The 26,030-nt window shown below is 39.3% G+C and overlaps 4 protein-coding genes and 1 long non-coding RNA gene across 6 annotated transcripts in view; 3 read left to right on the top strand and 2 right to left on the bottom strand.

The window, feature by feature from the left end:
* Window positions 1-2,648, top strand: part of LOC106964649 (cell death-inducing p53-target protein 1 homolog) — an 11,126-nt gene extending 8,478 nt beyond the window's left edge. The window contains exons 4-5 of the mRNA XM_015060283.1: window positions 63-207; window positions 1,181-2,648. Of these exons, the coding sequence (XP_014915769.1) occupies window positions 63-207; window positions 1,181-1,286 (251 nt within the window). The 3' untranslated portion in view covers window positions 1,287-2,648. The remainder of the gene's footprint in view (window positions 1-62; window positions 208-1,180) is intronic.
* Window positions 2,649-3,503: 855 nt separating this feature from the next.
* Window positions 3,504-11,582, top strand: gprc5bb (G protein-coupled receptor, class C, group 5, member Bb). Of its 2 annotated transcripts, XM_015060269.1 has the most exons (5): window positions 3,504-4,019; window positions 4,133-4,146; window positions 4,649-5,750; window positions 9,897-10,009; window positions 10,082-11,582. In XM_015060269.1, the coding sequence occupies exons 3-5, from the start codon at window positions 4,649-4,651 to the stop codon at window positions 10,124-10,126; spliced, it is 1,260 nt and encodes a 419-aa protein (XP_014915755.1). In that variant the 5' UTR covers window positions 3,504-4,019; window positions 4,133-4,146; the 3' UTR covers window positions 10,127-11,582. The 2 variants fall into 2 exon arrangements, with proteins under 2 accessions (XP_014915755.1, XP_014915754.1); XM_015060268.1 differs by lacking the exon at window positions 4,133-4,146 and having other exon boundaries at window positions 3,508-4,019.
* Window positions 11,583-14,112: 2,530 nt separating this feature from the next.
* Window positions 14,113-15,782, bottom strand: LOC106964640 (uncharacterized). The gene is made up of 2 exons (XR_001428468.1): window positions 15,692-15,782; window positions 14,113-15,566 (listed from the first exon to the last, which is right to left on the bottom strand). It is a non-coding gene; the product is annotated as an uncharacterized LOC106964640 (long non-coding RNA).
* Window positions 15,701-21,160, top strand: knop1 (lysine-rich nucleolar protein 1). The gene is made up of 4 exons (XM_015060267.1): window positions 15,701-16,777; window positions 16,858-16,929; window positions 17,503-17,562; window positions 18,634-21,160. The coding sequence occupies exons 1-4, from the start codon at window positions 15,725-15,727 to the stop codon at window positions 18,937-18,939; spliced, it is 1,491 nt and encodes a 496-aa protein (XP_014915753.1). The 5' UTR covers window positions 15,701-15,724; the 3' UTR covers window positions 18,940-21,160.
* Window positions 19,307-26,030, bottom strand: part of exosc1 (exosome component 1) — a 12,645-nt gene continuing 5,921 nt past the window's right edge. Inside the window, exons 3-8 of the mRNA XM_015060270.1 lie at window positions 24,578-24,652; window positions 23,222-23,310; window positions 23,110-23,143; window positions 22,956-23,006; window positions 22,123-22,207; window positions 19,307-21,873 (exon numbers count right to left, since the gene is read on the bottom strand). Of these exons, the coding sequence (XP_014915756.1) occupies window positions 21,767-21,873; window positions 22,123-22,207; window positions 22,956-23,006; window positions 23,110-23,143; window positions 23,222-23,310; window positions 24,578-24,652 (441 nt within the window). The 3' untranslated portion in view covers window positions 19,307-21,766. The remainder of the gene's footprint in view (window positions 21,874-22,122; window positions 22,208-22,955; window positions 23,007-23,109; window positions 23,144-23,221; window positions 23,311-24,577; window positions 24,653-26,030) is intronic.

A 26,030-nucleotide genomic window follows, 5' to 3' on the forward strand; every position in this document is an offset into this window, starting at 1 on the left:
TATATGTGTGTGTGTGTGTGTATATATCTCGACTGTGTGTTTTAACAAAGTGTGCTTGACAGGTAACCAGGTGTTGTTGGTGCAACACATGCCCACTGACGTTGCTGGAAGTATGCTTTGTCCGCATTGCAAGAACACTGTTGTGACCTCAATTGAATACAAAGTGGGCATGCTAACCTGGATCATTTTTGGAGTGCTGTTGTTATTGTGAGTATAAACTACCACACAGAAATACACAGAATGTTGGGTGGTGGGTTCTTTATAAACTAATGATGGTCCAAGAAAATGAATGATTCTGGGCCTGTTTGAGGTGTCATTAAACATAAAAGTTGTAAAACTTGAAATAAACTTGGATACAATGTGGATAATAACAATATTGTAATTAATAAACTTTAAAATATTGAGCACCACCACCTTTAAAAACTTTTTTTTGCCACAAAGTGAAGTTACTTCAGTCTATTCTGCTTTAGGTTCCTGCTGATTGATTGGTTGCTCTGCTTCCTCCCACAGTTCATGTTTTTCATTTTATCATTGATTAACCACAGATGTAAAGAACGTCCAAGAGCAAACTGGATGGCACTTTGTAGAAAATATCAAAAATTTAAAGTTTTTCTGGGTAATTCATGCTCGAGTCAAAACTGTTTATTTTTATCCAACCATCCATTATCACAACTGGCATAACAGGGCTACAACCTGGACAGGTCGTTTATTTTTATATTCATGTAAATTATGCAGACTGTGTTTAAGATTCGTTTGAAGTGTAGTCCTTAGATTGCAAGCACAACTGATTGGGTGTGGTTGTCGGTCAGTAAATGTTCTTAACAAAAAGCTGCAGCGTCAAACGACGTCACCAGAGAATTCAGGAGTGACAGATAAAAAAAAATCCCCATATGATTCTACTGCCCCCAAGAGGCACTTTTATGCCATTGCACATAAACGCGGATTTGCAGAGAATTCTGAACAAATGTGGGCGTTTAAGTATAAAGCCCTGGTACAGCATCAACTCTTAGTTTAGAAAATATAATGAATAACTCTTCAAGCTCAAGTATGAATTTTACTTCTTCTTTTTTTATATATTTGGTTCACAACTCATGGTGAACCAAATATTTAATGACCAAAATACTATTGTGCTCATGATCAATTATTATTCTGCATCTTTTTATCCTATGCTTCACATCAGCTGCTGGCCGTGCAGCTGTATCCCCTTCTGCGTGAATTCTTGCAAGGATGTGCAGCATTCCTGCCCACAGTGTAACAACGTCCTGCACCTCTACAAACGCAGGTGAAATCCATCAATACCTGACCCGCATGCTGGACATCCATTAAGATGGACTGTAAATACACTTATTAAATTTTCCTGATGTCTTTTATCAAGCTGTTAAAACGTATTATGAACATGTACTGCTTTACTCTGAATTATTTTTATTGCTAAAGGGTTATTTTTATAACTGGATATGATCATTTAACTTAAGATCAGGAGAAATTGTGTGTTTTTTCTGACAATAAAGGCTGCAGTCGGAAACTTAGCAAAATGTATTTGACACTTTAAAGACTCTCACTATCTTGTGACAGTTTAATATGCCATGGGGCATTGTCACCTCCAGAAATATACCAATCAGAGCCAGAAGGAGGGTTGTAGAACCGGCAATCATCCTTGTGTACAGGATGCATGGTGTAATCCTTGCTAACAAGCGAGAAACAACTTACATTTGCAGGAAAACTAATTATCTGTCAACATCTGTGGCTTTGCTAACTAGCCTGAGCATTGATGGCAGGCTCTGATGGAGGGGAGAAATTGTAGTGTAGCAGAGAGTAAGAGGGAGGCTGTGAGCAGTGCAAACAGAGGCGTGATTGACAGCACCAACACCGTCCTTCTAGCTCTGATTGTTTTTTTTCTGACAGACAGTGTATTTCTGAATGACAGTGGGACCACGGGAAGGAGGCTATACTCTATCATAACATAGTGACACTTTTAGCAAATTTGTAAAAAAAAAAAAAAAAAAACATATCTTCTTAATGAAAGTTACATTACATACAGCAGATTTAGATGTGAAAACAAAGCTTTGCTCATCGTGTTATTGAATGTCTCTTTAATAGACTGCTTTTGTTGAAATATTGATATTTTATTGAAACAGTGAAAGAAGGTTTTTTTTATTTACTTTTGCATATACAAACAAATAATTTTATAATTGTACATTAGCCAATGTGTTAAACATATCAAAAGATATTTAAAAGCTAATTTCTTGAAAAGATTTGCAGGAATGTATGTTTTTAATAAAAATGTAATATGCTTAAATCTTTTGAAAATGATTCATTGTTAGTTTATATCGTATGATTCTGTGAACATTTACTTTGTAATTATTACTCTAGAGACCATGTATGTAAATAGTAAATAATCATGATTAAATCATATTCGAATTTTCAAGAAGATGTAGTTTTGAATTTTTTTTTAGACCAAATATACTCATTTAAATTTATAATGTGATTTATAATGTTTTATGCTTTGATTTGGGTGAGCACGTGGTTTTGTTTTCAAAAGTAGATTTCTTTGACTGTAAATAGCACATTTCACAATTGTTCAAAAACTTAAATGAATCTCATTCCATGTGAAATTAAACAAAATCCTAAAATAATTAAAAATAAATCTTAAAAAAATTTTGTATTTGTGCTCATTCGTGAAGGCTTCCTTGCACAGTACAAAGTTTTATTTAACAGGACGGAGAGTTGCACTGTAAAACTACAGCTCCCAAACTTTCCACGAGTAAATACAGCGCTTCTTCATAGAAACTGGCCTCTGTCTGAACCACCTGCCCTTTTGACCCATCTCGTTCTTGTGAACTCAATATCGCGTCTCTTCCCATATCAAGAGGTTTAGGTATTGTCACACCCTACTTGCAGGAGTTAAAAAATTATTAAAATTGACAGATTTTGGATTTCTGGCTCAACGAAACAGCGCAAAAACGTCTCGCACACCAATCCCTTCCTGGACGGCACCTTGTCATGACATTCCCTGTGTCCTTCTTTATCCCCGCATGTAGACGGTTGGAGATTACTCCTCTCTTAACAGACTTAATTGAATCATGTCTTCCAGGGCATTATGCAACGCTCTCTACTGGGATGGTCACATGGCCAAAGGCTCACCTGTGTTTAGAGCGACCATCTGCTCTTTCTCAAGCGAGATGCCCGTTTTCTGCAGCGTGCCTCCCGTCTTCATCTCCATTTCAGAGCAGTTCTTAATAACACGGCAATTCATCGTTTGTCAGCAAAAATCCCCCCCCCAGTTTAGAAGGGACTGAGAAGCAGAAGAAGTAGGAGCACGAAGGTGGGAAATAACACCAAGATGAAATAACACCAAGATGTGCAAACGAAGTGATTAATGCCGGACAGGCTGTGAACTGCCATGCTTATGTACTGAGCTTATTTCCTCTTTTCTTTCTGGTGAGACAGGTGCAACAGCTAATCACACTGCCCTGTGTGTGTGTGTGTGGGCGAGCAGAGGTAAGCTGGGACTGCATCTCTCTCTCTTGCTCTGTTGACACCTCCGCAGATTCAGCGTGAAGCTGGGAGAGAGAGAGAGAGAGAGAAAGCAACTCAGACATGCAGACTGCACGAACAGAAAGATGAGGACAGAGGGAGTGAGAGAGAAAGGAGCGAAAGAGGCTGAAGATATATTTGACCGTGTGGGTGTGTGAAGTCTCGAGGCATGCATCATAATTGTGGCTTCTTCTTCTTCTTCTTCTTCCTCTTCTTCTTCTCGGAGCAGCTGGACAAGTCACTACATCAGCAAGACGCCGGAGGTCTTTCAAAGTGTGCTGTCGTACTTTTAAGCAGTCAGAGCTGAAAGGAAAGGCAGCAACAAAATGGAAACCGTTTCGTTTCTGCTGCCTCGAGGACTTCATTAAGTGAGAATCTGAAAACACTCAAGAGAGACTTAAGTCATGTCAAATAATGATGTGCGGGAAATGATGATATATCTGCTCTGTGAGTGACCCAGAATTCAAGTCAAGAATTCATCTGAGGTGAGCTTTACTTCTTTGTATGAAATGTGGTCATTTTCATTTTACGCAACAATTTACATTTGAAACCATAAGAAAGCACTGATTTACAGGTTTTTTTAGTTTTTTGGTACAAGCTTTCTGTATCAAGGTAGCAGTTAATTTAAAGGTGCATGTTAATGCTGTGGTAAGGGCTGGAGAATGCATTATATTCATTAAATCAATCCAAGTGTGAATAATTATTGTGTATGTGTGTGTGTGCGTGCAGAGTGTTGTGTTGTTCTGTGCTTTTAGGTACTGAACTCGACTCCTGAAAAGCCCAGTATGCAATGTAACCAGCCCACGCTGTTTCCCATTTCCATGGAAACTATTGCCCAGTGCTAAAACCTGTGCTATTCTGTGCAGTGTGTGTGTGTGTGTGTGTGTGTGTGTGTGTGTGTATGTGTGTGTGTTTGAACAGCATCACACAAGAGGCTTGTGGAATAAAAGCAGAAATTGCTGTTTTCACCATTTTTCTCAGAATGAAGATGCGAGAGCAGCTGATGTGCTCGTGTAACGCCACGTGACGTAGAAATGAATGGATGAAATGACTTGTTGCTTATCTAACTCTAACTGTGTCTCTCTTTGCCCTGTTTTCCTTGTTTGTCGCCAAGATGGCCATCAACCCTTTTGTCATCTGCCTCCTGACTTTGATCAGTTGCAGCTCGTCTCAGCCCACACCCCCACCTCCCCGAGGATGCAGCGTGGGCGTGGAAGCCCCCTACAGAGTGCTGTGCGACCTAGAGGCGGTCTGGGGCGTCGTCCTTGAGGCTGTGGCCTGCAGCGGCGGCCTCACCTCTTTGGTTCTTGCGGTGTTTCTCATCGTCAAGCTGCGAGGGGTTTCCGACCCGGCCAGGCGCTCCGGTCTCGGCCCTCTGCTCCTGCTCCTGGGGACCCTCCTCGGGATCTTCACCATCTCTCTGGCTTTCTTGGTGGGGAAGACCCAGGTGCTCTGCGTGGTGCGCAGGGCCTTTTGGGGACCCCTCTTTGCCCTCTGCTTCTCCTGCTTGCTAGTTCAAGGTGTGAGACTCAGGCGGCTGGTGGCTGGAAAGTCGAGCCCCACTGGGAGCACACTGGCAGCGCTTGGACTGGCGTTGGCTTTGGTTCAGGGGATAATCTCTGCTGAATGGGTTCTGTTGACTGTCGTGAGAGAGGGTCACCCAGCATGCGAATATCCTCCCTTAGACTTTGCTCTGATGTGCAGCTACACTCTGGGCCTGCTCCTCATAGCCATGGGTCTCTCCCTTGGAGTGGTGCTCTGCGGAGGAGAGTTCGGAGAAGACGGAGGAGACGGCAGAGAAGAAGATAGAGAAGGAGAGACTGAGAAGCGACGATGGAAGTGCAATGCCGTCTGGGTCTTCCTGTCCAGTTTGGCGTCCGCATTGCTTTGGGTGGCCTGGCTGGGGTTTTACCTTTACGGCAACCAGGCGTTGAGAGGGAGAGGGAGCAGGGAAAGAGGAGGAAACAAGGATGCAAAAGTGTTGGATGAGCCTGCGCTGGCTGTGGCCTTGGTGATCCAGGGCTGGATCCTGCTGCTGTTCCACGCCATCCCAGAGTCCTACCTGTGTCTCCAAAATCTAACGCAATCCGACACGCAAGATTTCTTCGACACCGGCCGCGCGTCGCCGGCTCCTCATTTCGGAGACGATCACCCCGCACATTCTCACCAGTCTTTTCAAGAAAACCAGGCCTTCTCAATGGAGGAGCACAGTGCAAGTAAGCCCGACGTGTGCTTGTGGTTCTGTTTGTTGTGTCAGTGGCTGATGGTCATGCTCCCCAGGGAATTTCCAGCGCGTTTTAGACGTTTACCTGTTGTCACTTGTGTAATCGTGTGAATCATGAACAGATTTCTACAGAGCTCATTCAGACAATTAGTGCATTTAATTAATAAAAAAAAATATCTGAAAGACGTTTTACAGCAAACTGTGAAACCACTGAGTCTAGGCAATCGACAGAAAAGTGAACACAGTGAAAACTGTCACCCAGTGCAGTTTCTCTATAAAATAGCAAGAGTAAGTAATTTTGAAAAGGTTTGACATTTTCAGACAATTATGTGATCAAACCTGCAGCATACGTAGATTTGACAATTGGATGGGGTCAACAGTTTTCCATGCAGAATGTGAAAACCATACGTTAGAAGCTAAGTGCATAAAATTAACTATATCCTGTTCAACACCTCTAACAATTATTGGTCCAAAGTGGCTAAAAATAGACCTCACACAACAAATGCAAAACAACACAATGGACCTCTAAAAATAACACTCATCCTCACAGGGAGGAAGATGTTAACACCAAGTAGCATTTCCAACAGCGTGGTTCCCGCTAGCAATAAATACATGGAGCAGCAATTTAATCTACCAGCTGTTAATGGAGAATATCGAATTAAGTAGGAAAACAACATATGTCTTTGCTTATTTTCAAGTTTGTGTTCAAAAAGCGCAGCAGCAATCTTCATTAAACTATATTAATGTATTAATGAACCTAAAACATACGCCTGAAAAAATGTCTTTCTATTTCCATTTAACCGTTTCTATCATAAATTCAAAGAAGCAGGGAGATTCTTGTGTATTTGTCACATTAGCATGTATTTAACATCAATTCTGCCTGATTACATTTCAATTCTGGATTTTAAAAAAAAAGAAAAAACAGCAGGAGCCTACTTTAGTCAAACATTTATTTTTATTAGTAATCACTCTAAGTTTTAAATGCTAATCATTAATGTAATTAAAAACACAAAGATAAAGATGCTATCACAAACTGCTTTATAAACTATATCTACAGCTAAGAGGGGGCGTTTTATGAGTAAGAAATTTGTTGATTTAATTCAGGTGTGTTCGATCACAAAAGTTAAATCGCCTGAGGACTGAAGTTTCACACGTCTGAGGTGGAAAAAGGTTCATGCGTGTGAAACGTCAGCTCTGGCGCTCGTGCTCAATACAATAATAAACAGGCTGTTTCATAAAAGTATATTTGTGAAGTCGATATAACTTATCTAATTTCATAAAGTTTAGATCATAGGTGTGCCTTGTTTTTATCTTAAATTCAAGAAAATCAATAAAGCTGGAAGCCAAAGAAAAGTAGGGACTCCTCCTATGTCTTAACTTTGCAAGTCATTATAAATCATTAGCCATCAATAATGCAATAATCTTACTGCTGTGCCACCTAGTGGACAGAAAATGCTATTTTTATGTGTCAGTTCAACAATTGGGTAAAATCTTGAAAGGCACAACTTCAGTAAGTTCACAACTCTTTCAGGTGAAAAGCATGACCAAAGCCACAATGTTTTTTGAAGTTTCACATTTGGCAGAGATTTAGTTTTCTTTCCAAACCAAATTATGTAAAGTATAGCTTCACTAATGACAAATAATGAAACTATGCCTATAAAGCCACCTTCAGACATTTATCAAAAATCAATTGGGAATCTCTGAAGGAGCTTACTTTGGATCAGCTTGGATTGGATTGTGAAACAAACTGGCATCACTGTCAGGCCCTATGTTGATTTATTGATTCTAGTTTTATTATTATTATTATTATAATTCTGTGCTCCTTAGCCTCTTTCTTTAATTACAGCAGCCGTGTGTCTGTTTTATGGCATATTGCTCCAGCATTCAGCCTCACAGTATTTAAACACATCTCCTGCTCTGATTCCTCCCATTATGACCCGTTGCTTCCCTGTTCATCTTGCTGAGGTTTTTTTTTTTGTTCCTGACTTCTCAGTTTTTTGTTCTACCCTGGCTCCCTGTGTTCTCCTTAGTGGGTTTTTTGTTTTTGTTCCTAGTTCCTGTGTTTTATGTTCTACCCTGGCTGCCTATAAGTTTTTTTTTATCATCATTTTTTTTCATTAAATATTTATCACTTTACGTCTCTGCCTTACTGCATTTGGGTCCACCATCAACACACATCATGACAATCACTTATTTTACTAAACATCTACGAGCAAAGTTATAAATTGATGTGAAAGTCTCCTTCATGCATTCTTATAATATATAAATTGTAAATGTGTGAATACAGGTAACGTGGGATAAATAAATGGATTGTCTCCCAATCTGGTGCATTTACATGATTTAGACGGCATTCAAGTTTTAAATAAGGGTGCAAAAAAAAGCAAATTTCAATCTGAGTCACATCAAGGTTTGAATATCTCCTTTGTCATGGCTTTGTGTAAATCAATCCGCCCATCTTGTGCAACTGCTTATTTTGCCAGGGTCATTGGGGAAGGGGGTATGGTTGGGGCTGCAAGGATAAGTACCTGCTGCACAAAACAAAAAACCCAATTACATCTCATGAAATGTCTGAATATCCACCAGCCTTCACAAGATGGAAATCTGTGAGTCATTCCTCTTCAACTAATCGCTACATTTTTCTGAACCCCGCTGCACACATCAGGAGTTGATCTTTGATGAGAAATAACGTAGACTGTGAAAAAATGTTGAGATGCAGGAAGCTGCTGGTATACGGTGTTTACGGCACGGTCGATATTAACGAATCAGGGACAAGGTACAACTAAGTGCCTGGTACAGTTAAAAGGTGATGCACCATGTTTTAAAACAAAGAAATGTTTTACTGTCAGCAGAATCCTTTTGTTTTAAGTTGTTCCAAAGTTTGAAATCTCCTTAAAAAATAAGATATGTAAAACTGGAGTTTTACTTCCTTTCATTATTGATTAAGCTTCTTAAAATAAAATAAAAGATATCATACATAAAAGATATGTATGATATCATACAGTATCATATCTGTATGATATCTTTTGATATCATACAGATATCAAAAGATATCTGCATCTTTTGATACAGATATAACAAAGATGTTATATCTGTATCTTTGTACAGATATAACACAGTTATATCTGTACAAATTGTACATAATTTTCGTTTCTATCTTTGTGAAAACAGATCCCAAACTCAAGCCAGGTATGTTTTATGGTGCTGCTCCAACTCCGCTGAAAAGCGCTTTTCTTTTGTTACAGTAATGACATAAAATATCAACGTTGCCTTGGAGACCGCTGTGTCTGTGGGTTTTGCCAGAGAGCAGCCGTTCCAGACAGAGAGTGAATTGATATTGCAGAGAAACATACAAGACTTTAGAGAGGCTCCAAATTATCCACTGCAAAACGGATTCAGCAGCAACCATCTGTTTGTTTCCTCTCCGCCGTCTCTTCTCTCCTCTGCAGCATTTCGGTTCTGCAGAATTTCTCATGAAGCCATCCTCACGCACAGTTATTCTTAACGCGGCACAGTGAGTCAGAAACAGGGGCTGAAATAATGGCTGTTTAGGCTGCATGCCATCCAGCAGGCAGTCGTTTTAAAAGTTGATACTGTGCTTTCTTTCTGATGTGCTTAAATGTAAAATGTCTGGAAAGTTCATTTGGGTGACACAGCTCAGATTCACGCGGCCGCTCTGAAGAACAAATGCAGACAAACCCAGGTCATAAATCTTTGTGTTCACGTGATTCATCATTTTGACCAGTTTAACGATAAAATTAGCAAAGACTAATATGTTTTCTTTTTCGTTTGTTTGTTATGATCTTTTATTGGAAAAAGCGTACAGTAGCCACTGTAGCTATGCTAATGGTTATCTAGTTAAATGATGCGGTAACACTTTATTTGAAGGGGTGAGTATAAGACTGACATGAAGCTGTCATAAACACGACATAACACCTGTCATGAACATAAAGAAGTCTTTATGAATGTTTATGACAGTTCTCATGAAGCGTCATTCGGTAAATAATGACCGAATGACGCTTCATGAGACGCTTCAAAAATAATAATGGTGTGTTTGAGGGGAGTTTAAAAACATAACATGCAGACTCTGCCACACTGGTAATTTTTTGGTGTGCATGTTTTGCATCGACTGCTCTTGCAGCTGTCCGAAGTGGAACGTACCACAGCAGCCATGGCAGCATGCGCCCAGGCATCGCCTTCAGAGGCCATGTCTACCAACCCACTGAGATGGCTTTGGTCATGAACGGCGGCACGGTAAGTATTGGCAGGCACAAACACTCTACATCCCTTTAAATCTGTCCCTAAATATTCCCACATCTCTTGCAGATGCCCACAGCTCCCATTAACTACACTGGGAGGCGCTTATGGTAACACAAGACAGGGTTACAGTCAAGCCACTTTTGTGATGCCGAAGAGTTTCCCGTTACCGAAGAAGAAGAAGAAGAAGTGTTTTAATGTGTTTGTGTTTCTGCACACATGTTTTAATATTATATTTAAAAGACAACTACAAATGGTATTTCAGACTAACTTTTTAGCTTGTTTTACAGATCGATTTGACGGCACGACATTCAGACGAGGATGGAGCGTAGTGGCCATATTTACACAGAGGAATACATAAATATGAGGGAAATGATTTATCTGAACGAGAATTACTGAACACGTTGAATCTGAACATGTGAAAGAAAGTCAACCTTAATGTGGTTGAAATAAACATCCTATCCAAGCACCTCGACACCAGTGCCATGGCAACTGGTTCTGTTAATAAGTGAAGCTTAGTTCGATAAACTGCACTTTTGTCAAACTCAGCCTTTTAGGACTTTAATTAAGTGACAAGCAGATGCCTACAAAGCTTGCTTAACCTCTGGGTTGTATTTCAGGGTTTTTCTCTTAGTGACCTTCTGACTCGCCGGGACACTTTGGCACATTTTTATTTTAAAAACGTTGGATTATCAGGTGCTGTTAAGGGGTAAAGAAATGTCCCAACTCAGTAGTTATTCTGTAAGTGTTATGCTTTAAGGAAGCGTATAATAAAAGCCATTTGATAACTGCAATACCTAACCTGCACAGTCAGTCATCAGTACAGAGATCATGGTGAAGTTGTGAGATTAAAGATTGTTTGAGTTGCATGTGAAAGCACAATCTGGGGGAACAGTATTTTATCTAAATGTTTTTTGATGTTTTTTTAAGTATTTTTTATTTATACAAACATTTATATGTACTGTAAATATATACATATATATATAAATATATAGCAAAGGGAGTTACTTGTTACAGTGGTTTTATAGTCAATTTATCATCATAGATAAAGAATTAATCAAATCAGTCATGTCTATTTAAAACCAACACAAACTGGATGCTGCCTTACTAAGGAAAATGACACCAACTGCACATTTTCTCATAACTCCAGAGTATCTCATAAGCAAATGATAAAACAAACCTAAAGAGCATGCTAGACTTTTTTTTTAATTGGCATATTTGGGGGATTTGTGGTCTGCAATTTTACTAAAAAAAAAAAGAAGTGGTTACATTTCCTCCGTTTAATATTAAACGCTTAGAACAACCCCAAATACTCCACTGTGTTGTCCCTGGTAGTCATGCATGTATCCATGCTTCTTTATTTTGCTGTTATCACAAGTTACACCAGTCAAACTGGAGGACTCTTACACGCTAATCTTATTAATAGATGGATCTCGATGAAATGTTTATATTATCAAGAAATTATTTGCAGCAGCTGCTCCAGTACAACACTGAAAATGACATGCCACATGCTTTCACTGTATGTTTTTTGGTGATTAGAAACTTTATGGCTTACAGCGAATGAAAACCCCCCAAAAAATCCAGTTTCAAAAATCGGAATATTGCATAAGAGCAGTAAAAGAAGCATTTTAATATAAAAACATATAACCTACTGAAAGCCGCTGGACAGTTTGTCCTCTTGGTACTTGACGTGAATCAGTGCGTCAGTACAACATGAGGAGACTGACCTGCAGTGAAGGAAGTCCTGCTTGCTTTAATGGAGTCACTTCGCTCTTTTGCATTGTTGGCTGTGGTGTCTCTTATCTTCATGTGTCAGTGCAGATAACTGGAAAGGTTCAATAAACAATTCAACATATGTTTATTCTTTATTTTAACTGCTGGGAAATACAAAGATAATGTTTATTCATCCAAAACTGTGAATTTCCAAAAAATATATATATATTTATATATCGTATGTATGTTGCTTCTATTACAGTCTTATTGCTTTGAAAGCTCTAGTTCGAAACAGCTTTTCAAACCGGTACTTCAGAACAACATTTTGTGTACGTATGAGTAAAGGTTTTTTAGCTTCGTCTCCAGAGCAACAGTGAATTCAAGCTGGGACGGTACGTCCAGTTAATGCATTGTGTATGCGACTGTGACCAGTCCTTTTTGCTGTAACTCCAATCAAAAATAAGTAAACTTGTCAATGGCTTTGTTTTTGTGTGCAGGTGAGTGCTTGTACATTGTACAATGAAAATAATGGGATCAATATGTAAAACTCTTGTCTAACCTGCTTTTTAACTTTTACTGTAAAGAAAGAATGCTTTTTCAGATGGGTTTATAAGAACAATACTGTCACTGTTTTCTGGCAGCGTTAAAATGAATGTTTGTAACGTGACTTGCACTAAGTGGCTATTACATCCTTTGCATGGTTTACTGTCTGGTTTCACTTTCTTCTCCTTAAGGATCTGTTGCTTTTAATATCAGGTGTCGACAATACAGCACTGATTTGATTTCCACAAATACAGAAAACCTCAGAAAAGGGGCTGCCATAAGAAATTAAAAAAAATTATTTGACAGTTTGCGCTCTGAAAATGACTAAACAGAAATCCTAACTGTATCGCTAATATAAATGTTTCAAAGTAATTGAAATATTTTTGTGAAACTAAGTTGATTTTCAACAGTCAGAAAAAAAGCTGCAGGCTCACTAGCTACTGTTTAGCCAACTTCAAAATCAACTGAAAGCACAATGACGGGTCTGTGAATATTGAGCCACATGACATAACACTTCAAATCTCACAAAATAGTCAAAAAAATGTCTTGCTGCCTGTGGGAGTGTTTTCAAATTAACCATTCAATACTGAGTGAGTCATTGCTGTGTAACTGCAGGGGCTGCTCAGGGCTGCAGTTTAAAAATTGGACTGCAGCTGGTCCCTGTAAAGCGCCCTGAGCACCATTATATTTAGTTTTTTTTTTCAGTCTGATTGACCCAAACATGTATTCCACAAAAGAACATCATTTTCTGTAAGTAATAATCATTAAAATTACAAGAAACAAGACTTTAAGTATTTCATTGTATGTGCATTTGAACTATATTACACGAGGTTCAACTTTATGAAATTCGTGTTAAGAAATATTGAACGCTTTCTCCATATACTATTTGTTTTTAAGTAGCTTACCTGTAGGAACTGTCTGGTTCGAGCACAGGACGTCGGGGGAGAGTTTTTTCGGGAAAACATGATCCTTCTGGGCGGGGCAACAAAACTAGACAGAACACCTGTGTTGAAATCAGAAATTTGTGAAGCTAACAATTTGACTTCGGTTTCTCTACTCAGTGCTCTTTTGCGCCGCACGAGGAAACCAAAAGTATACAAAATTTTTTTTTTGCCATCTTGTGATGTTTCAGCAGCACTGCATTTCGAATAAAATCCAGTGTCAACATCTATCCAAAATGTTATCGGAAAAGAAAACGCCGACCGTATTTCATGCGCGCTCACGTTGCTAGGGACGCCTGTGTTGTCGCTAACAGGAACGAGCAAACGCTACTTCCGCTTGGAGCGTCAATGTGTCTCCACGTGAATTATCAAAGTGTACAAAGTAAGTAAATAAGCAGCTCACTAACTACAGTTTTATAAACACGTTTGAACTGTTGTCAGGTCTGAATTTCTAATAGCTCCCTGCGTTTTTTTTTAATTCTCTTATTCTTTGTGGCTAATTTCAACAAGGCTGCAGCTAGCCAGCAAGCAATGCTAGCAACAGCTATGAATGAAAGAATAGTTTAGTATGTTCATTTTGTCAGTTTTACTCTTATGGTCATTTTATCCCGTTTGTCGATTTTTCAACTCTGGATTAAGATTGTGAGTCGAATGTAAACGTTATTCCGCTTTCAAGGTCTGAAAACACCAACTTTTGTTCACATTTCAGACGGATTCCAATGAGGACGTGGTGTTTGTTTCTGAAAAGTCTGGACCTAAACCCGTAGAGATTTCAGTCAACCTGGTAATGATTTATTTTAACAACTAACCGTCTTTATAATGTGTATTTATCGCACATCAGAACACTTATAGGTAATATGACGTAGCTTTGACTTAGTTTTCCCACGATTATCACTTTTTAAAAATAATCTGTAAGTCAAAAATCTGATAGTCATAGTCGACATTTAGACGGTCACAGTCAGACTGTTGGTAATTACAAATATTTGTGTTTCTTCTATTCTTTGTCTCTTAGCCTGGCTGGTAAAATGTCTAACTCATCATATAAGTTGCCGGTTTAACATCCATCCCACATTTCCTCCAAGTGGGTTTTACATTAACACAATAAGAGGCTTTTTACAATAAAACTTCTTATTTTTTCCTCTATACTTTAAGACACCTTCTGAGGTTGATTCATATCTTAATCAGATTAATTACCACTCATGTCACATTCAGCTTTCTCTAGATCAAAGTTGGTCTTCTGTCTCTAAATATATTAAAGCATTAAAACATAAAATTGTGAAAATAAACTATTTTCAATGTAAAATCCTTAAGAAGTATAGAATCCAATTATTCGCTTTCAGGAGTCTAATTAGCAGGGTTCCTAACTGGATCAGTGTGGACAAAGAATAAAACATCGATTGAGTTTCCAGACTGTTGTCCTTTCGCAGGGCTGCAAGAAATCCGTTAATTTTGCTTATGCAGCATTTACTCTCTTAAATGATGTTGATTCTATTTTTCCTAATTCTGTTTTTTATATGTAAACACATAAAAAAAACACAATTGAAGAATGCATTTATTTATGAATAAACAGCCTCAGAAAACAAGAATATAAAGACTCAGAGTGAGAAAAGCAAGCTGCACTTTTTGGTTTGAATTTTTTAAAAAGACTAACTTGCTTTTTGTCAACTCAACCTTTTTAAAGTGGATCTATTTGTGGTTTTAAACCCAGGTTGCTACACATGACGCCTTCACTAATAATTTCAGGGTGTTTACAAACTGCGCTCTGGGAAAATCGTGATTTAGTCTAGGACAGTTCGGCCCAGGAGACACGAGAAATCTGGATCAGACGAGCAGAGCAGATTTAGCAAGCGCACGCCACACTTTTCAGATATTTATTTACAAAAAATAAATAAATATAACACCGTATTTTGTGTTGGTGTGTCTCTTAAAATGCCAATAAAATACATTGCGCTTTGTGGTTGCGATGAGACAAAACGCAAGAAATGCAAAAAAAAAAAAACCATAAGATGAGACACAAGTGTTTCTTTTTTCAATCAGTGAACGCATGAAATCAAAACCCTCTCAGCGAACCTAAAAGCATAGAAACGAGATCTTTCAGACGTTCTCATTTTCAGTGTCTCTTGAACGCCTCTGTAGTCCGTTACACTGTGACTTGATGGAGTAAACGCAGCTCCAGGCTCAGCTTTCCACAGCCTGTAAACGACGATGACGCGGTAGTTGTTTTTGATGCCGTTCGTGTTCTGCACTCATAGTGGACGTTAAGGCAGATTTGTTGCTTGGCTCTGCTGCAGGAGAAGCTACTGGCTCTGCAGAGGGACATTGATGAGCAGTCTCAGCCCACACAGCCAGCCAAACCTCTGGTCAGTGTCGACTCCTCCGGCATGTACAAAATGTGTTTTTATTATTAATCTAATTGTTCCCCCCCCCCACCCAAAGTAACGGTATTAATATTTCTTTTTCTTTTTCATGATCTTGTTTAAACCAGACAAGCCACACGATCAGTGCTCAAGCAAAGATGGAGGGGGAGAATGGCGAGGCAAAAATAATAAAGAAGGAGAAAAAACAGAAGAGAGGACAAATATGTTCACCAGAAATCCAAATCTGCGCAGCTGAGAACGGGAGCCAAGCCAAGATTAAAAAGAAAAGGAAAAAAGTAGAAACCGTGGCAAAAGAAAAGGAAGAAAAAGCCGATCAGAAGAAAGACAAGAAAAAAGCGAAAAGGAAGAAACATGATGATGTTTCTTCAACTATTGAAACGGATGACGGTGATAAGAGGAAGAAGAAGCCAGCAGGAGACGGTGTAATTCAAACAGAAAACTTTACCTTGAAGGCTGGAAAATTGGAGAAGAAGAAAAGGAAAGAGGAGAAACTCAAGGAAAAATGTGTACAAATCAAACCTGAAAATATGAAGGTAGAAAAAGATGAGGAAATGCCAATCAGAAGTAATAATCGCAAGAAACCCAAGAAGGGAAAAGGCAAAGATTTAGCTTCGAGGACAGCTGAGACTAAAGAGTTAGTTGTAGAAAAGAAAAAGAAAACTCCTGTAATTACTAATGGAGTTGGTGAAACAAAAGCAAAAAAGAAAGCAAAACTGTTGGAAAATGGGATAAAAGTGGAAAAAGAAGAGACAGAGGTCAGCAAGGTGAAATTAAAAAGTAAGAAAGAGAAGGAGAGTAAATCTGAGGGAAACGAAATCAAAGCAAAGAGGAAAAAGTCGACAGAGGACGAGGAAATTCTCCCAAAGAAAAAAAACAAGTTAAAAAACAAAGAGATTTCTGTAGAGGAAGATGTAAGCGAGGTAAAGAGTAAAAAGAAAAACAAGAGTAAAAAAGCCAAAGAGGAAGATGGGAACGTAGAAGCAGAGGAGATGGAGCCACAGAAGAAGAAAAGGAAAAGAGTGAAGGAGGAGGAGGGTGTGGAGGACGGCATCGCTCTGGCTGCTGAGCCGCAGAGCAAGAAGAGCAAAAAGAAGAAAAACTCAGCTAAAGACGGTCAGGACGTGAACACCGAGGCCAAGGCTACGGGGAAAAAGAAGAAAAAAAACAAAGAGGAGCAGGAAGACTCACAGGTGAGCCAAAAATTAAGTGTTCAGCTGTTGTTTTTTAACTTACTGGAGTGGTCAGTGACCAGCCTGGGTTTGTGTTTCAGGACTTTCCCAAAGGCGATGTCGTTTTCCTGTCGGCAAAGCCCGGAAACAGCGATGAGGTCGCCATTAATCAGGTGAAAACATCTCTGCATCACTTCCACTGTGGGATTGTGTTCATGAATGAGACCCTTCATTTTCTTAAAAAAAAAAAAAAAAGAAAAAAAAAACCTGCAACAGAGAGCATTTTAAACGTTTTTCTTGGGATCAGGATCAACTTTGATTGAGACTGATTCAACCTGGACCGAATTGTTTTTCACCGATTCCAAACTCATTCAAACCCAATTCATGGTTTGCAAAACTTTGTATTTGTTAAAAGAAAAAGAAAAAGGAGGATTCTTAGTGACCCTCTATCTGTCTCACCTTTTCAGCTGGAGGAATAATTTCTCTTCAAGCTCTGTGAACCAGACTGTTTACTTGTAAAGACTGGTTTGGGCCAAAGAGGAGCTGTAAAAATTATAATTTTTATATATTACACATCATATCGTTGACATATCGTGGATCAATGGCCCCATCTAATTACTTATTAGCAAATAAGTGTTATTTGAAGAATGTTTAGTTTAGGAATTACAATTTCTTGACATGGATTTTAACTTTATAGCACACATGCACTCCATATTTTGATGTCTTATACGATGTTTTGGTCACAGGAGAGAAGAAAAGCTCTTCAAATGGAGATCGAGGAGGCTTCCCAACCTGATAAACCTGCAGTCAGTATCAGGATTTCTCTTGAATTCCTTTGATCGTTGATTTAAAACTTTAAATGCTTCCACTTCATGAAGTTGTCTCCAGGTAGTTATGATAAAGCCAAGGTGATGCTCTGGCTTTTTTGGGGGCGAATCAGATGTTTATTTTGAGTTTTTACTTGTTTTTTCTGTTGTTTTTAGGACATTGAACCAGTAAAGACCAGATTATTGCATCTCTACATTTTACCAGCATGAATGGGTTATAGTAATGCAGAGCTTCATAGCTATATTATTAGTGGATATTTTCTTTATTTTTTCATGTTAGCTCATCTACAGTAAGCCTGCCCTATAAATGCTTTCATCTTTATAACTAGTCCTAGTTGTGGGCACTGCTAACTAAAAAGTTACACTAACCTTAAAGGGCCATACCAACATGGTGTTTAACAGAAGCTAATGCTAATGTGCGAAGTTCAACCATGTTGAATATGTCAGTGACAAACCATATTGCAACCAGGGCCAGGACTTTAATGCGTTCATTTCCATTTATTTATTTGATAGACTTGAAAGCGTTGAAAACTGTAACCAGAACCTTTTGTATTCGCATTTCTGGTACAACTGTAATTTTGACGCACAAACATCCACTTTAACAGCGATGCATGATTAAAAAAAGAAAAAGAAAACATGATGGGAAGCAGAACTGCTGTTCAAAATAAGAGCATGAATATAAAGGTCTAACTACTTGAAGAGTTTTTAGCAGTGGATAACCAAAGCATCAACAGATGTTGAACTTAATTCATGTGAAAGTGTACGAAACGGCCAGAATTTATCTGGAAAACTGCAGTTTATAGGAAGCTAAGTGCGTGAAAGGTTTTCAAAGTAAACTAATGCACTAAGCAAAACAATAGCTCCCCAATTAGCGCATTAGCATAAGTGTGCTAATGCCTAAAACTTTGACAGATTAGAGCACTGATGAGCTGTCATGGAAGCCCAGCCGAGGCTTTGTTCACTCCTTTGATGCCGCAGCTTCCTAATATAGATATTCAGATGTCAATACCAGCTCCAGAACCTAAATGTTCTTCCTAATGTCTTTGGAAGGTTTTGGGTCAGTGGAGTACCGCTCAGTTCGACAGCTCCCAACAGCAGCAGAAGTTCCTGCGGCTGATGGGCGGCTTCAAGAAGGGCTTCCAGCCAGCCGGGGCCGCGGCTGGAGGAGCCAACATGGCGCTGGGGAAGGACGCGCAACAGCAGCTGCAGCAAGGGCTTCTGGGACAGTTTGAGCGAGCACACGCACGGAAAATGGACTTCAGCAACAGAGGGGCGGGACTTGGGTTTACGGCGCCCTCCAACAAGAAGTTCTCCATCGACATCAATGCGTCTCGATCCGTCCGCTTTGATGACTAACTACGGAGGTCGGCGTTTTTGTACTTCGAGTATTTATTCAACTGGAGGATGTAGTTTATAACTCAGTGTTTTATATAATGGCATTTTGTGAATGAGAAATTTGCTTAATCGTATGTTGTGCTATGGTTTTGTAAATTTCTCTGAAGACATGATTTTAATAAATTCTCAAAAAAAATCTTTCAATTTTTACTTTTTTTTTCCATCTGACAATGTGTTATACACAAATTGGCTTTTATTTATTTTTTTAAAGGTTAAAAACTGGAATGGTTTGGAAGCCTTTCAAACAGATGTGAATGTCTGGACACACTGGGCTGAGCAGCAACTTGACTAGCAGCCGACATTCAATAAAAAAAGTCACAGGCAAATGCTCTGATAGTCATTTAATTTCAATCCTGCACATTAGCAGTCAGGGACAGAATAATAAAAGAAAAAGATCACTTTAAGAAAAGCAGAAAATCAAGTTTGTTAGTGATGGCTCACAGACATTCAGCGGGAACATTGTGCTGGAATCATACATTGTGTTTCATTGTGTTCCAAGCATAGCAGCCTTGTTAAAGTCACTTTGCTTTAGGCTTTCCAGTTCCACTTTAAAAATACAGAAAGTCTTGCAAGGATACAAAAAATACAGGCTATACGACATGGATCATCTTTCTGTAAATTCCTATCGACAGATCAGCCACAGAATCTGCACAATCTGCAGGAAAGATGCCTACTGCTAATTCATGTCTTTATACAGAAAACCTGTGTTATAAAAATCCAAGTTCCAACCACTTTAAGGTTTTAAGACGAATTTGTTTTCATTTAATTTTGTAAATTAATTAATGAGGGGTTTCAGTATTTTTTGATGGGGTTTAATGGAGTATTGGAACAATAGACAGCAGTCAGGAAAGACGTGTAAATACTCAGAAAAGGCCCATTCAGGAGAAACTTTCCACCTTGCAAGTCTACTGAAGCAGAATGCTTCAAGTGAGCGTGTTGCTTTAACACATTGCATCCATTACCCACAGCAGGGTAATCTTCTTCCAATTAGAAGGTTGGGGAACAGGGTGCCGAAGCGTCCCTGAGCAGGACTGACCACCTGATTCCCCTTTGATACGCTTATATACATCTCGTATATACGCATATAAAAGCAGTATAAAATGAGAGCGTGTGTAAAAGAAGGCGCTCGGCAGAACCTCACCGAGGTTAAAGAGGCGCCCTTTAAATTTACCTTGTCTTTGTTTTTTTATTACCGTCCATGTTGAAACCATTAGTGTATGGTTGGAGCACAGACCGCAGTCCATGTCGACACGTTCTGTGTTACAATGTTACGGTCGACCAAACGATGCAGCGTAGAAATTCAGAACACAGCACTCACATTTGAAGCCTGACTTATTCCAGGTGGCAGAAATTTCACTTTTAATGGAACAGTTCTTAACAGAGAATTACTCCATTTGACCCCAAATAAAACCTGACCTTTCCCCATGAAGCAGCGGGCTCAAACTCCGGTCCTCAATGGCCGGTGTCCTGCGACTTGTACACGTCTCTCTGCTTCAGCACGCCTGACTCCAATATTAGATCGTCCGCTAATCTGTAGAGCTTCACTGCATGTTAGCGAGGCGATTGAGCCGTTTAGTTCAAGCGTGGAGGACACCGGCCCTCGAGGAACGCGGTTTGAGACCCGCTGATTTAAAGAAAATTGTGCAAAAATGGTTTCAGGTACAGCGAGCTTTCGCATCTTCTCGCATTGCAACTACGAGTTTCAGTGGATTTTTACTGGCTTTTAATATGATAAACCAACACAAAGTGGTGCTTAATCTTAAAGTGAAATAAAAACGATGCATGGGTTTCAAAACGTTTTCAAATAAAACATCTGAAAGGTGCGGCGCGCTTTTGAATCTGCCTTCCTTTGGATTCACACCGACATTAAATCTCACACAGACGACCTCCATTTACCTGTCAGGGGACGTTTGAAGGCGACTTGTTGCTCTGTATTTTTAGGCGGAGGTCGTATCAAAGTGAAGGGTGCTGAATCCAAATGTACGCCACACATTTCAGATGTTTTATTTGTAAGCATGCATCATTTTCTTTCCATTTCTCTTTACTGCAAGACTTTTTGTCGATCTCATAAATTCCTAATTAAATGCTTTACATATTGTGGTAAGTGAAGATTTGAAACTGTTCAAAGCGGTGAGATGACTTTAGAAATCCCCGGTACGTTGTTGGTTTGGAATAAAACTTTTTTTTTTTAAAACTTATTTGGCAGAAAACTTTGCTAGATGTTCAGCAATGACTAGCTTTATGTTATTATAAATTTTTTGTATGACAGTTTAAAATATTCCAAACTCACAAGGGCCAGAAATCCAAAATATAAATCCACCCTGGGTTAAAACAGACAGGGCTGATAATTAATTTAATTACAATAAGAGTCTAGACCTGGCCTCTGCAGAAGAGGCTCTGAAATTTGGATTTTATCAGTAACACAGTTTCATCTTCCAGCAAAACGGTGGCAAAGACGGTTCTGGCTGATGCTGCCATAATACGCATCGATACAACCCTGATCCTGCGTTTGGAACAGAAACTTCTCTCTTGGTGCAAAAATGACCCTTTTTTTTTTTTGATTTTGTAAAATCTTGGCAACCGCCAAACCGACCTTTGATAAAGATAAACTGAGCTCTCTGGGTTCAATCCAGCACAATGAAAAACGTGCAGAAGTAAAGCCGTTAAGACACTTAATGAGCCGATATGAGAAGTAGCCCAGGAACCACATGTCACCCAGGGAAAGAGTTGGGAGGCCGCTTGACGAAAGGAGTCGCTTGTTGGTGCTGCGACAGACTTTCAGGGTCTCTCAGGCTTCCAGATACTCGGGCTGAACTCGGGCCACTTTACGAAACTCCTTGGCGTTGGTCTGCGGGCACTGCATCTCACGCCAGCTGATGGGAATCATCTGGGCACCTGGTATGTAGGAAAATATTTTTAAAATGCATCAGTGACATGCTCAACAAACAAGAATGGAGTCTGACGTGGCTGACAGTAACTGCAAACAGAAAACACCAAGATTCTTGCACAATCAAGTCAAAATTCAAAACCGTACTTAGCAGCTACGTAAAAGTAAACATCTCGCCTTTACTTGCGCCACCTTGTGTTTATAATCTGTAAAATATGGATCCGGTTGGAGAGCTGCAGCCGAGCGGTGAGGTTTACCTGCTTCGCTGTGAGCCACCACCACGCCCAGCTCGTTCTCAGCTGTTGTTAACAGGTAGGTAGACTGAACGTCCCCGAGCGAAATCTGACATTGCAGGTGAAGGATTTAACTCTTCACAGGTTCACCTGTGTAGTACCATTTATACGTAAAGTCAAAGTGCTTGACGAGAAAATAAAGGAACAGAGAAAACAAAAGCAGAATAATTGTAAATACTTAAAATTCACATAAGAAAAGAAATGTTGAAATGAAAATGTAAAAAGAGTAGTTAACACATGATAGCGAACTGGTAAAATAATATGGAGTTAATGGGTAACAATGGTAGTTATGTCATAACTGCACCTCTGACGGGCATATAGGAGCACTTTTTCCTTCCACAAAACTTTCCGTCAAAATGCTTGAATTCAGCGTTCTGAACAACTCGCTTCTTTAGCAATGACTTTTTGTTGCTGTTGTCATTTACCGTCTTCTGGACAGCAGTTTTCCTCCAGACTGTAGGATCATGTGAGAAACTGAATTCACCTGAATTATACATCTATGTGCAATGAACCCATCTAATGTACTAGGTTATTTGCTACAATTGCCTTTTTAAATCTATTCAGGTTTATTGCACCTGTGCATTAATGAGTGGACTGTGACACTCGTCACATGCTCTTAAGAAAACAGTTAATCACCTGGGTCAGCTGTGGCTTTTAATTTGTGGGAAGCAGTCGCATGCAGTCTAGGGATGTCAATGAGTTACAAAGGAGGAATCTGAGGTATGAGCTGCATAGTTTCTGCACTCGAACAGTAATTTACCTGTCACATAACCGTGTTAGTCATAAGTAAAGGATACGACTTTTGCCAGGACAATGTCACCAGGTCTGAAGCTTTTGTATATGTCCACCTACACGAAGAAGAGGGGAAAGTTTACACTCGGTATAATTCACACATGAGGAGAAGGGGAAGCGTGGGAGATCATCTGAGTGAAAGCGTCAATCGTCGCGCACCTTGTCTTTCTCCGACTCTCGCACGTCTTCCTTTCTGTTGACGCAGAGAGAGAGAATGAGACAGTTCCTCAGAAAAGGCAGTAAATCAAGCAGGAGGCTCTTCCTGTTTTACCTGATGGTCCCTCTGAAGCGGTCTTTCAGTGGAGTGGACCCCACATAGAGGATATGGACCTTCGCAAACCTGGAGTTGATGCCAGTCACCTTTTAAATTGAAGCATAAAATAGATGTAAGATTGCACAACAACTATTGCAGTGGTTCTTAACCTGGGTTTGATCGAACCTCAGGGGTTCGGTGAGTCGGTCTCAGGGGTTCGGCGGAGCCTCTGCCGCGGAGGTAAAGACACCTGTGTAAAGTCGTGATGACGCCCCACTTTGCATCACTTGCTCCAGAGGATCACGTTACATTGCTGAGCCAATCAGTGCTGCGGGAAGGAGCTCCACTCTCAGCATGGATTTGAACTTGTGTCTTTAATTACTTCAGTAAAGCTCACAGTTTTTACCAAATTCTATAGTCTAAATCTGCTCCTTAGTCACATCTTTTGGGGGTTGGTACTGCCTCTAGTGGCGTGGGGGAGGTAATACAACTAATATAATTACATTAATAAATCAGAATACCGCAAATTATTTTCTGTGTCGAGGGGGGGGGGGGTGCGGGGCATGGGCATATGAACCTGGGGGGTTCGGAACCTCAAAAAAGGTTAAGAACCACTGAACTATTGGTAAAGTCGTAAAATACTTTTTTTGTGTTTTGTTTTTGTGTTTGGACAAGAAAAGATAAAGTTCTCCTACATGTCAAAGTTCTTCATGTGGTCCAAAAGTAAACAGGTTTACTGTGCTCTACATTATCCATCACTGTTGATTAATCCATTTCTGTAAATCAATTGAACGTCAATCTCATCTTATAAGTTTAATTAAATTAAGTTCCTCCCAAAAAAATGAAAATATTGCATAAAACCAATAAAAATAGGTTGTAATAAAGAAATGTAATTATGATCATGTTTTTTGTCATAAATTAAAAAAAACTGCAGATGTAATGGACGTCCAGCAGACGGTCACTGACCCCCTCCACAACGAGGATAAGGCACTGGTTTCTAAGCATGTTCATGAAAAGTTGAGTGGAAGGAAAAAGTGATGCTGACAGGAATAGCCACTGCATTCCTGTGCAGAGGTTAACCATTGAATAGATCAATATAGAGATGAAATTCTGCTTTTTTTTTTTTTTTTTTTTTAAAGATGCACCTGCTGTAAATCAGCCGCAAGTGCTTTAGTATGTTTCAAATATTTCTAAAAATTATTCACAACATTAATAAGCTTTCTGTGTCCAAGGATAACAATGGAAGGTTGAGTGGAAGAAAAAGCTTTAAAGAAAAAAAAATCTTTTAAATAACGGATTGAAACGTATAGTTCTGTTTACAATATGTCTCTTTCACATGAACTACTTAAATAAATGAGCTTGTCCATAACAGACCTTGCAGGTGACGATGGCTCCAACGTCTGGCAGCAGCAGTGCTTCAGTTTCCCTCACCACTGAGATCACCGGCAGCTGGGGGAGCACAGACACCACAGTCAACTCCCTTACTAATAATTAGCATTGCTCACATTTCAGTACTGACTCTGAACATACCTGACATATATGGGGACATTTCTGTGTAATATAACTTAAATGGTACAAGCCCATACACTGAACTCCATCAAAAGATTTTTCATATTTAATATTCATCAAATATTAAATACATGCACACAATGTCTCCTGTGCACAACAAGCAAATACAAACAAAAGCGAATGAGCAAAAATAGTGAATTTGAAATAATTAAAAACTGTTTCAACTGAGGCTACTGGTGTTTCTATGGAAACAGACTGAAGCAGGCAAAGGCACTTTATTAATTATGCTGTTTTTGTAATGTTTCATAATTAGTCATTAACAACTGGATGGTAATCACTATTTTTCAGACTGCCGCATGTTCCAAACTCCTCTTCGAACTTCAGACGTGGAGAATTCATTTCTTCTACAGATTAAGCCCAACCAGACATACAGGTTCTGCTGCTGATTTGTAGCTAAAATATTTAAACAAAATGAGACAAATTATTTCACTGAGGTTGTGGAAAAAGCTCTGAGCCACAGTGGAATACATGAGGATAACACTTTTCTTTAAGACCATTTACAGGAGATGTGGAAGTAGCAAAATGTCAACAATAAGTTTCTCTAACTTCGTTATTAAATCCTTGGCTGAACGCCAAAGAGATTTTAAATCATCTGTTGAAACTGGCCAAATGACGATCAAACAAAAACTGTAACAACTGTTTAGTGCTGCATTTCTCTCTCTCAGTGTGCCTAAAACTCTTCAAAACCCAACTAAAGAGCAGGAATGTACCAGCAGTTTGTTATTGTGGAATAGGGATTCAGTCATAATAGAGTTCATTACAGTACAAAGGCAACAGCAAGCCCTTTTCGAGAGAAGAAAAAAAAAGATCTCGTCTTGCAAAAACTATATTTTAGAGGGTAAAGGTACGGTTTAATTAAAATGGAAGATGGTTTTGTCTGGAACGGTTCCAAGAGCAGTGGGAATCCTGGAGTAGCACACCAAACAGCTGAACAAGGAGTGAGAATGTAATGGTATGCAACTACAGGAGCTGAAAACATGTTGCAGCAAAGGCACTCAGGATACTGGCTAACAACACTTCTGGCTTTTAAAGAAATAGCAGAAAGCAACTGTTTCAGCACAATTGAAAAGGTAAAAGAAGTATCACTAAAAATACTTCATGAAAAACTAACCAAACACCTCCAGATTTAAAAAAAAACAAAAAAAAACTCCTTTCTTATCCTTATTTAATTTTTTTAAATACACTTGCATATATTTCCTTCTTCTAGGATGCAAGAATATATTTATAATAGAGGTGTGCCGATCGATCGGTCACCGAT

Source organism: Poecilia latipinna, unplaced genomic scaffold (genome assembly GCF_001443285.1).
Source record: "Poecilia latipinna isolate Pla-1442-1.1 unplaced genomic scaffold, P_latipinna-1.0 Scaffold1698, whole genome shotgun sequence".
Taxonomy (NCBI): Eukaryota; Metazoa; Chordata; class Actinopteri; order Cyprinodontiformes; family Poeciliidae; genus Poecilia; species Poecilia latipinna.